Source organism: Meleagris gallopavo, chromosome 1 (assembly GCF_000146605.3).
Source record: "Meleagris gallopavo isolate NT-WF06-2002-E0010 breed Aviagen turkey brand Nicholas breeding stock chromosome 1, Turkey_5.1, whole genome shotgun sequence".
NCBI classification, from domain to species: Eukaryota; Metazoa; Chordata; class Aves; order Galliformes; family Phasianidae; genus Meleagris; species Meleagris gallopavo.
In genome coordinates, this window is record NC_015011.2 from 29,624,167 (window position 1) to 29,636,556 (window position 12,390).

The following is a 12,390-nucleotide window of genomic DNA, read 5'->3' on the forward strand; positions in this document are numbered from 1 at the left end:
AGCCGCCGCTTCAGCCGGCTGTAACCCGGCATCCTGGGGCTGCCGAAATGTCAGCGCATCCAGTTGTTTATCTCCAGCCCCGCTCGGGGTTTAAGAAGCAATGTCCGTGAGGAAATAGGGAAACTTTGCTCTTCTTAACGGGAAGATGGGAGAATATAACATAGTTTGGGGCATCCCTATGGTTCTAAAGGTGATTTAACCTCCCCTAAGTGCTGTTCCTCAGGCTGCTGAGCCGGTGACCCCTGCTTGAAATCACTCCATTCATAAAGTTGTCACAGGGCTAGCACTTGCTTCTGTTGACTGTTAACTGTCTCTTGTGTTTTTTGCTTTGTCGACTGCAGTGTATGTGTTATGTGATGTTATTAGCTCTGCATGTTTACTAAATGCTCTGTCTGAATATGCTGAGAGCTTTCATTCTTCTGCTTTTAATGGATACATAATTCCTTGTAATTTCACCGAAATACTTCTGATTATAGAGTTAGGTCATTTTGGAGGAACTACCTAAGGATAGACATTGTAATCTGAGCTGTTTGCAAGTTTCCAAAGTGAGACTCACCCACAGTCCAGGAAGGGATGGGTAACGGGCTGCTGTATTTAGGCCTTTTGCTGGCACTGGGGTTTGATTATTTTTTCCCGCAGGGTAGATGACATTTGCAAAAATCTGTACTGTTTGCTTGAGCACACTGTATCTTTCAAGGAGCATGCTGTAATAAACAAGCAATATTATTAGATATTCCTTTTTTTTCTGCTTCCTACACTTTGAGTCCCCTTGAATAATTGCGGTGTTCCACAGCACAAAGGCCTTATATCTTTGTGAAAACAAAGTGCTTCAGCAGGATGAAACAACCAATTTGTTGTGTGTAAAAGAGAAATCAAGTGACAAACAGCTGAAATGTTAACCATACCCCACTGCATTTTTCTGCAGCTGTTCTACATAAGTCGACAAGTTTCAAAATACAGCTTTCATATTTGTAGAACATGCTGCTCAAGGCATTCTTCTTTCCTGGGTTTGAAAATATGCTTAATTATTTGTGTGCTTCCTGAAGCTGATGAAGAGATTTCTACAGGCTTCTCTGGGCTGTAGGAATTACCTCTAGGAACTTTTCCATCATGTCATTCCTTCATGTAAGTAAAAGTTCCTGATGGGGTGAGAGACGTGCCTGTGAGCGTCTAGGTGGTGAAGCAGTTGGAGCCTTCACTGCTCTTATTGACTTGTTCCATTTTCATATAAAGAGAAAGGTTCAGTCCAGGTATAGCATCAGAATTTGTGAAATATGTGTTGTGTATTGCGGAACACGGTGGAAAGGTATGTTGAGTTTCCTGTAGCCTGCCTTGTGTTTTCATGCCCTATTGCCAAACTGCACCCTTAAAGAGATAATAGAGAAATGCTTGAGAAATGTTCTTGGTATGTGTAACATTGTGCATTTGTATCTTTACACACAGACAAAGAGCAGCTCTGAAGTACCTGAGGATGGATAAAGACTTCCGCTACTACTTCCAGCACCCGTGGTCTCGCTTAGTTGTGGCTTACCTTGTGATCTTCTTCAACTTCTTAATATTTGCCGAGGACCCGGTGTCTCACAGTCAGACAGAAGCCAATGTGATTGTTGTCGGGAACTGCTTCTCCTTTGTAACCAACAAGTACCCTGAGAGCGGCGGCTGGAGATGCCTGAAGGTGCTGCTGTGGCTGCTGGCCATTCTCACAGGGCTGATCGCTGGGAAATTCCTCTTCCACCAGCGCCTCTTTGGTGAGTTCTGCGATGTGCACACAGACCTCCTACTGATGGCTCGGTCACTTTGCCTTTAAACTGTCCACTTACTGCAATTTCGTAAGCTTTGCTATTGATCACTTCAGATGTTTAGAGCTGCATAGAGCTCGGTACATCAAAGCTTACATCGCTGTGGATATTAATGCCGTGTCTGCTTACATGACTGTAATTCACAGTAATTTCAGTCACAAAAGGTCTGAAAACAGAGAAAGCTGACGTGTTTGAAATAATTGAGAGATGAGTGATTTAAAATATTCAGTAAGTACTTTGTCTTCCAAGCAAATTTTAAATCTTATATGATTTTCTCAGCAATCTGCAGAAAAGGCGTTGTTCCTTTAGACATTGTCACTGAATGTCTTGTCAGAAGTCCCGTAAGTGGAATGTGGGGAAGTGGTTAGTATTAGCAGACCTGTGATAAGAAAATTCTGCATGAAAACAGGAGCTCTGCAGAAGCAGGAGCTGTCCTGCCACTTCTCGGTACAAGAACAAATTAATGAAATGGAAAGGTAGGAAATGGAAAAAAACATGACAGCAAGTGTCTTTATGCAGGAGATGTGACTAAATTGGGAAACATCCCATGGCGTGGCTGAAGGGAAGGGAATGACCTCAGACTAAATTCTGAGACAGAGAACTTTGGTGTAGGTATGTGTAGAGAGAAAAGAATCTATCATTGTCTTAACTGAGTCATGTAGTAAATGTAGAAAACATTGCATCTGAGGGCTCAAGGCTGTTCCAGTTTTGGAGATAAGTGGAAATCAGAGGAAAGGTTACTTCAGTCTGCCAGCTGCAAGTATTTGATTCTGGGATTTTAGAGAGATGCTGCTGGAGTGGGTGGGCCAGTCCTGTGTTCTTCTTCTGTTGGGGCTGCAGGATGGATGGTTGCTGAACACCTCACAGCACATGAGTAATTGGCCATTTCCTCAGCCTGCCTCATTCTATTAAGATAAAAAGAGGACTGGTATTGTTTCAATAAATCAAACGTAAAGCTATTATGTCAAGGAACAAATAAGAAAAACAATTCTAAGAGACTCCTCTTAAAACATGAATTTTGAAAAATGGTTGAGCATCTTGATAGCTATTCGGTGGACATTTTAACATAGTGTGGTGGTAAGTGTAAAACATCCCCATGGAGAGGATGTTTTACCATAGTTCCTGGGCGCTGCTTCGAGCACTGCTGTAATGATGTTTTCAGTTCTGCCTTCCAAAATTGAGGAGTGATTTTGTTCATTTGGGGAAAATTAGGGAAAGTAATGAAAGTGATGACAAAATTTCAAATTGAGCCCTATAACGAGAGGATTTAGAGGATAAAGGAAAGGTTAGAGAGTGACTTGCTCAAATTTGAGTTGAAGGACAGAACCTTCCGTCCAGCAAATATATTGCAAGGTCCAGTGCTTGGAAATGGCAAATAGCCAAAGAAACACTTTTTTTTTTTCTTTCTGTAATTGGAAGGCTACGTGATCAGTGGAATAAGGAATAGGCTGGAGTATCATCAAGACAAGTGAAACTTTCTTTTGGAGAATATGTTCTATTCTGGCTAGATTGATTATTATGATAATTCCTTCTGTGTATCACAGAGAGGACATAGCTTAATGTGAATTTTAAAGTGGCTTGAATCAGCATTACTGCCTGAAGAAGGCTTGCCCTACCTCCAGTGTCTGCCATGTGTTTGTGCTCTTCTGCAGTTGCTCAGAGAAACAGGTTTGAGAGCATAGGCACATTTGCAGTATCCACCTTTTATTTCTGTGGGGATCATGTCTCATCCCACAGCTATTTGTGGCAGCACAAAGAATGAATCAATGCTGGGAGGCAACAAACAGCCAAGAGATTCCTATCTGTGATGCAGTGCTGGCTTATCAATGTTTGTGGTTGTGGTCTGGGGGAGCGATAGGGGTGTAGATATGATCTGATTCAGGCTAGCTGCTGCAAGCTCAGTTTCAAAACAGTTTAAGCCAACATGGCTCTGCCCCAGTCCCACCCAGCTGTGGGTTTTGGGCCTGCCTGGAGCCAGCACTGCTACGGATGCAGCTGAGCCAGCAAGCCAGCCTGGGCAAGCGGTGCTCATGGAAAACTTCTGCCATCACTCGAGTGCCAGTGCTGATGCCAAGGACGGTGTAGCCAAATAGCCAGGGGCTGTGACAGCCCGGCCTCATGTTGGCTCTGATGCGGTGGGATGGCACCCATGCAGTGTGGCCATGCGCACGGGATGCTGCTTGTGATGCACTGAGAGCAGATGGTGGCCTGTGTGACTGACAGCCTGTGTGACTGACAGCCCGACTGCGTGCTGTGTGATGTGGCCATGCCAGCTGTAAACTGGCATGTGTGGAGAGTGACAGCATCGATGTGATGATGATGTGGGCTTCAAAGGAGGCTTTTAGCTTGAGTGTATCTTTTTGGTGTTCAGAAGATTTGCATAGCCCGTGCTGAAATCTGTCTTGACAGTTACTTGACAATATTTTAAAGTCTTTACTGCCTAGAAATCCCACTTTGTGTCCAAACCCCACTGAGTATGCCTTCTGGATCTTCTAACTTCAGGCACTTCATACATTCAGCTCATTACTGCTTTTAATTTCCTTATTTCAAAAGGGAAAGAGATAGATATTGCAAAATATTTGTGGATTTTTCTTTTCTTTGTTTTTTATTTTTTTTTTCTTAATGTATAATTGTTTAATTGTTGGGCATCATTTTTATTTTTATTTATTTATTTATTTTTAGTCCTTGTACATTTATTTATATTTCTCTGTTAAATTCTATTGACAGGGGAAATTGTGACTGGTTGTTTTCTTGTAGCCTGCACATACTTTCCTGCTGTCAGGAAACCAAATAGCACCAGTCAATCTCCCTGTGTCAGATCTTGGCTCACAGTATGTGCTGCAAATTGAAATTGAGAAGGATTAGTCTGCACATCTCACTTTAGATGAAGAGGACTGTAAAGGATTTTCTTTCCATGTGCCCTTCCTGCTCTTTTGTCCCTTGTCTTCTGTATTTCTTGCTGCTGAATGTGCATTTGGATTAAAAAAATAGTGTTGCAAGAGTTGCATTGTAACATAGTTTATCATCTATAACAGACGCTATCTGATAAACATGGCTGTTGCGAACTACAGAAATAATAGGATTAAGCTCAAGCATGTTATGTTCCTAAAAATGGAAGGAGAGGGGCGATAGCCTAAACATTATTTAGGCTTAAACTTTCTGAGACAGAAAGAGAAGGCAGTAGGTAATCTATTGTTGCGAAGTAGAAATCTGGCTAGAGGACATGGCAAAGTATTTTCAGTTGGTAACAGTCAGTGCTGCCTTAGAACAGTAACCTCTTTTGGCACTTTCAAGACACAGCTCATGACTTAGAACTCTCCATTCTTGCTTTTCAGTCAGGAAGCAACTTACTTCGTTTAACAAACATCTCCAGTAATAAAGATTTCCAAAGAAAGCAGCCTTCATCTAGTGCATTCTATATATTTTCTTGGCATGTGATCAGAACAAATGGAATTTCGAAATTGCCTTTTGGCTGTTATCCACTATATTCTTTTGATTCATCACTAAGCATTTCTTGTGTTTGGTTAGCTGTTGTGTTCTGTTGTGCTTTTTATTTTGCACTGGAAAATGAGATGTCATAGATGAATATTGGAAGTTTGGGGGAATAAAAATGTACACCCTAGTCATTTCTTATTCTCTGTGAGTTACTTGGGGAGGAGAGAAGTATCTTCTTTGCCCTTGCTTAGAGATTTATGGGTTTATTTTTTGCTTTATTAAAAGCAGAACAAGCTTAGAAACTGACCCCATTAGATGACAGTGTGCATTCAGAAAATGCATTCAAATCTTACATACTTACTTAAAAGAAATTCATGAATAATCTCTTCATATTGCTCGGGGGCGCTGTCTGGAAAATAACACAGTATTTATTCAGTTTGTAGAAAGTGAATGTTTTAATCAGCATCTTCTCAGCATTTGCACAGTTGCTGTTCTGTACTCAGGCCTCGGGCCCGAATTCTGAGTTCAGTGGGGGACTTTTTGGTTCTAAGTTCAGGCTGTGTGATTTGCATCAATGTGTATATATCTATTACGTCTTGTAAATCTAAAATGGTTTTTGATTTAAATAGATTTTTAGCAGCATAGATAAATGAGAAGTATTATTGGACAAAGTGTCTTAATTGTTTTCAGTTCAACATTTTTGCTTTGACTGATTTCCATGAGTAATAAAGCTTAGCTCATGCTGCAGATTTACTGAATCAGTTTTTCAAAGTATAATTACTAAAAAATGTGCAGGTATGTGCCTGCTTGTTTTTCTGATTCTAAGCGATTATAAAGTCTAATTAAACTCTGTTACTACACAGATTTAATTTCATTCAGTTCTTAAGAAGTATGCTCAAATATTTAAGTTGACTTAAAAAAAAATTGGATGGAAATTAAATGCTTAATACGCTATAACAAATTATAGAAAACAAGGTAAAGAGAACTAAAGCTGTATTTCTTAAAACAGGTGGGCCATCATAATACTGCAAGCAAATCTGAGCAGTTGAAAGAATGTTGGATTTAATGGATTCTCTCCTACAAATGATTGCAGTATGCAGTTTGTCTAGAATTAAATGATAATCTCAGCTTTGTAGACATGGGAAGGAATAAATAAAGCAGTCATTATGGGAATTGCACTGAGAATTGCATGCACTAACATTGCAAATTTTTTAATGGGCAGTGGTGCCATGCTGGGACAATTTCACAACAGACAGTTTCAAACAGAACACCCACTGAGGACCTGTTCTCTGAAAACATAACTCTTTTTGTCAAATGTTTTACCTGAAAGGCTTTAAAAGATATTGCAAACCTATTATAAACACTCTTCAGTGTCTATTTTTACGCTGAGAGGTAAAAGAGTCTAACAACTGGAGCAGTGAATGTATGCAGATTGCAAGAGGAAATTAGGCAGAATGGGATTTAGTCAGGATGATAATGTACTACATAGGAGAAAAGTGAATCTGTTTTGCAGCTAACTGACAAAGGATACATTTGTACAAGAGCACATACATGAGTAATTAGTACCTTGAAATACCAGGGGTCATGTTAAGGTAAAATCTGGGCTGTGGTGTTGCAGCTAGTGTTGCTGTGGTGCAGTGCTTGTGCAATGCCTAATGAAATAAATGAGGAAAAAAGATGTGCTGGGATTATTGCGTGGTTGTTTTTCAGCCAGATTGTTTCCCATTCTCATTTGTTCGGAACCATACGAACAGTTGTGCCACTGTCTGTAGCAGCAAGTAATGGGTGTATGACAATACTTGCATCATACTGTAACCTGACTGAGGTGGCATATTCTTTTCTTTTGTCAGCTCTGTAGCTTAAATTACAATAAGACCTGTCACTTAATATCCAGCCACTTTGTTCCTGCTTTCTCTTTTCCATTGATGATTTCAACCCCGTAGAAAGCTACTGATGTGATAGCTGGTCAAACAAACAAACTGTCTTCAGGAGCCTATTCAATATGAATTTTAATATTTGTGCAGTTTATGCTGTTGAAGACATTCAAGGTCTGCTGTGATTACTTCACAGTCAATTCACCTCTTTTGTATCCAAAAAAATGTCAAAGCAATAGTCAGATTATTTTGGTCCTACAAAATGTGTGCCAGAGGGCCAATCTAACAGCTAGCTAATAATAACACAAAAAGGGCTGTGAGCATGCATTTTTGAAAGCCAGATTCCTCAGCACAAAAACAAAACACAAAACAAAAAAAAAACAACTCAGAAACATTACTGCAAGATAAAAAGCAAGAAACTCAGCCAGCTAATAGGCTCATTGGATTCCAGCTATGGCAAATTGCCAGTAATAGAGATGTCAGTTTAAAATGAAGTTTACATTGTTCATCAGAGAGACCACAAGTGACCTTTGAAGTATAAATAAGAAGCATGCAAATGACCTCCTAGTTTCTTCATTTACACTTGCATTTTTAGGAGAGCTGTAACTTCTTGCTGCTTTCTATCATAAGGTTCAATGAGAAGAAAGCCATTGTCTGCTCTTAGCATTAATTATGGAATGTCTGATACCACATCACCAGCAGAGTTTAATTGGATATCATAGAATCATAGAATCATTGAAGTTGGAAAAGACCACTATTGACCCATCCCCACATGCCCACTAACCATGTCCCTCAGTGTCACATCTCGTCTGTTCTTGAATGCCTCCCGGGATGGTGACTCCACAACCTCCCTGGGCAGCTTGTTCCAGTTTCTCATTGCTCTGAGAATAAATTTTCCCTAATATCCAACCGGAACTTCCCCTGGCAGAACTTGAGGCCATTACCAACGCAGCCACAACAAGCTTATTTTTGCAATGAAGACTTTGATTCTCTTGGAGGCACGTCTCCCTTTCCCCAAGCAGCACCATAAGACTGAAGGAAGTGCTGTGTGTGTCACATTATCTGTAATGGGAAGGCTCTTGAGAATATTTAGCATTCAGTGCCTGAAATCTAAAAATAATCTCATTGCTACTTAGTATTGATGTGTCAACTCTCTGTTTTGATCTCTTTGATGTGACGTTCAGATTTTTCTTTCCATTCGAGACAGGGAGTGATTTTGGAATGATGCCTGTCACTTGCAGGAATATGTCTCAGTTTCCCTGATTTCTAGAAATAGAAGTGAGTTTATTACTAGCGGGATAAGCCTGATGGGCATAGTGCTGGTAGTACAGGGGCAAATTTCTTCTTTCCTTATTCCGTACTGTAAGGAGATGGAGGATATATTAGTGTGGAATATCACCTTGCAGCATGCTGTTGGAGAACCCCAAGGAGAACGTGATGTCAGTGGCCATGCTGTGCCCTTTTGAAGGTCCCCTTAGGCTGTCAGAGTGGCATGAAGGTCCGTCACATATCAGACAGTGAATGTTGCAAAAAGAAATTCAAAAAATTTTAGGAAGTGAAAAGCTGAGCTTCCCTTCAGCAAAGAACAAATCAAAGATTTCTGAGATTGTATATCCAAATAAGAAGCAGAAATGTCACTTATTAAGACCTGAGTTAAAAAATTATAATCAATAATTCAGTTCTTGCACATATTGTTGCCTGCCTGTACCACTTATAATGTAGTAAATTCTGCCTTTTCCTTTGTTCCATGCATCTATTAATTGATCAGCTAGAATGATAAAAAATATATGTCTTTTGCTTATACAAATTGTCCGTTTAATAGGTTATGATGATTTAGGTGTGATTATCAGTTATTTATTGTTATGACTTAAAAGACATCAGAATATTACAAACTTTATTGGTTAAACTTCTCCCACTTCTGGCTCGATATCTGACGGTGGCCCATCATAGATGCCAAGGAAAGATGGTGCTGATAGTTTTCTAGCCTGGAACAATTTGTTCAGATTCAAACAAAAATAGATGCCATTTTTAGATGCCTTTGACAGTAATTCTGAAGGCAAATAATAAAGCTAGCAGTCAGCAGTAGTCTTTGTTCCTGCCTACCTGTAATTAAGAAGCAAGTCCTCCACAAATTTTCACATTTTCTCATAAATCTCCAAATGTATCGAGTTCTTCTTCCTCCCACTTGTGTTACAACATTAGGGAACTTGTTGATTTGGACCATTTGCCTGAAGACCAGAAAAACTGAAATGTTTAAAAACAAGTTGTTGGTTGAAAAGAGGCAGATTGTTCTGCTGATGTCTTCCTGTCTTAAATCGCTTTAATTTCTCTTTCCTCTTTGGCACTGGGATATAATCTTTCAAAGTGGACAGCTGCTTGAAGCTCACGTATGTGCATGCTAAGTGATGTTTTCTATTTCTGGAATACCGATGCCATGGTGCTGAGAAATACACTTTATTTAGTACTAATGCAAAGATGACACCAAACTTGTGTGCAATATTCAGTCAAAGCCAAACATGCTAAACAAATAACGAAAATGAGATTTAGCGGAGAGGACGGTAGGTGATAGGTAGGTTTGAGGAAAATTATCCTGGATACTCACAGCTGTGATATTTAATTTGAGTTTATGCGGAGGAAAGGGGACAAGGCTTAAAACTGGATGAATCCTAGCTTTAATTAACAATAAAACACAAACATCCTAGCTCTCTTGTTGATCTGTGGCCAGAGATGTGGGTGGACATAAAATATGAATCTTAATTCACACTTGACAGTGTAATGTGTTGGAGTTTCATGATATATAAAAAGTGAAGAAGATGCAAAGACTCTTCAGAATCGATGGGAGAACGCTGCAGCACTGCTGCCTGCACAGGAATGGCTTACAGCTTGCTTAAAAGAGTCTTACTCTCAGCCTTCTGCCAGCACCGATCAACACTGGAGATCTGAGAACCTTTTGTGTCAAATATTATGGTCTTGTCATATATATGATACTAAGGTCTCATTTGATGTTGTATCCTGGGACAGTAATTAAAAAAAAAATTAGTTCTGCTTCCAGCGATGTTGTACGAGTATCTGTCCATAGATCAGCTTCTCTGGATAAGTGTTTACCCCCCAAAAGTTACACTACTTCATGTGGAGCACATGTTCCTCATTCACTTTGTACCATGTGTACTGCACTGGAAATCAGACTGATACCTGATATAATTCCTTTAGAAAACCAAAACTGAAAACAGAGGTTCCCACACTACTTATACTGATGTATATTTTTGTAGTTACAGACCTTATCCCTTGAGAGCTATCCCATAAAGCCATCTTATAGTATTTTGTCTTGTTGAGGGAAGCAAGGCCCTTCTAGCTGTTTACTTGCTGTGACATACCATAGAAATGTGAAGTCCTTCAAAGACTGTTTCCTCAGAGTAGGAAGAACATATGTATTCCTAAGTACCTCAGTGTCAAAAAGGTGTCTTCAGCAGTATGAAAAGCACTATTTGTTTTGTGGCAGAAAAATTTGTATTATTTTTAATCCTATACTTAATCCATAGACCTTTCACGGAGTCTCAGTGAATATTCTGTGATCACTGTAATGACAAAATTTGTGGTTGTTTTTCCTCACTGGTACAAGATGGATTTAATGTAATCTAACAAGACATCCCTAAAATAAACACTATTTCAAAATGAGTGAAGATATTTGATTCTGTTGAAGAGGTTTTGGATTCCTTGCTCTGAAAGGGAAAAAAATCTTCCTCTGAAAGAGCCAGAAACATTCAGTAGCAGGACTGAGAAAATGCTCTATAACCTCAAGGAAACAAGTGCCGGGTGTGATTTTCTGTGTCTATTCCTTATCGAGACACTAGCATCTCAAGATGGAGAGCATTGTGTTGGCTATTTGAAGATGAAGATGTTGTGCACTAGCATGTTGCACATGAAGAGTGCTGGATCTGAAAGCTGTGTCACTGACATGTATTTTTTATTTATTTTTCATTTACGCTCCGAGATCCAGAATTGTATAAATTGTCTTCCACGTGAAAGCAGGACAATTGTACCTCTGGAGGTGCTTTTCTGTAGCAGTATCACATTTCCCAGGGAACTCGGGTATTTTCCCTGGAAATGTTTGCCATATTAACATAAAGAGATGAGTGGAATAGGCTGTGTTCCTGAACAGCTTGCCAGCATCTTTCTCCTTTAATCATTTCCATTTTGATCATTCGGACCTGTCCGATGAATCAAACTCCAGAATTTGAGTAGTTCCTGAGCTTCTTTTGCCCCTTGCAGTGGGTTTTGCAAAATGCTCCACTTGAGGGGCTCCACTTGAGAACACCGTGTCTGCTGCGTGTGTGGTACTGAAGTCTGTGAAAAGCTAAGTAATCGTATCCTCACCATCAGGAACTTTATGCTCAGGGCAACCTTAGGTTTTAATGGGTTAATGATTCACTCCTTGAAATCTATGGATACTTTCTTCCTTAACCATCTTTCACTGGAAGTGGGCTTCCTACTGACAGTTGTTTACGGTAGGAAAGCTGATGAATCATAGAATCATAGAATTACGCAGGTTGGAAGATACCTCAAGGACCATCAAGTCCAACCACAGCCTGACCATAGAACCCTAACTCCAACAACCCCCTGCTATATCATATCTCCGAGCACCACATCCAAACGGCTCTTAAACACATCCAGGGACAGTGACTCAACCACCTCCCTGGAGAGCCTATTCCAATGTTTAACCACCCTTTCTGTAAAGAAGTGTTCCCTAACTTACCAACCTAAACTTACCTTGGTGCAACTTGAGGCCATTTCCCCTCGTCTTGTCACATGTCACCAGTGAGAAGAGACCTACCCCACTCTTACTGTAAAGCACCTTTCAGGTACTGGAAGAGAGTAATAAGGTCTCCCCTCAGCCACCTCTTCCCCAGATTAAACAGCCCCAGCTCCCTCAGCCTCTCCTCATAGGGCTGATTTTCCAGGCCCTTCACTAGCCTCGTTGCCTTTCTCAATGCCCTTCTCATGAAATGCAAGCTCTGAAAATATACCAAAATTTTGAATTCCAAAATGGTCATTTTTACACTTAGTATAAATTTCACACCTCTTAAAATCAGAATCTTAACTTAGCCAGCCTGTGCATCCTCATTGCCATTTTCTTTCACATTTCTCACCAAAATACTATCCAACGACAAGTGACACAAAACTCTTCAGATGGTATCCGAATGCCTTTCTGCTTATCATCTATCTAGCAAACTAAATCTTAACTTGGCTGAGGCTCGTATGAAATATGAATTATTGCCCCTTAG

The 12,390-nt window shown here is 40.0% G+C and overlaps 1 protein-coding gene across 3 annotated transcripts in view; it reads left to right on the forward strand.

The window, feature by feature from the left end:
• Window positions 1-1,422: 1,422 nt before the first annotated feature.
• The window catches only part of TMEM117 (transmembrane protein 117), a 192,065-nt gene continuing 181,097 nt past the window's right edge, over window positions 1,423-12,390 (forward strand). For 2 of the 3 annotated variants that reach the window (XR_002111932.2, XM_031553409.1), the window contains exon 1: window positions 1,423-1,748. Coding sequence is in view for 2 of the 3 variants with exons in the window: in XM_031553409.1 (XP_031409269.1) it covers window positions 1,472-1,748 (277 nt within the window). In the remaining variant the exon portion in view is untranslated. The remainder of the gene's footprint in view (window positions 1,749-12,390) is intronic. The other variant, XM_031553408.1, reaches the window with a different exon arrangement.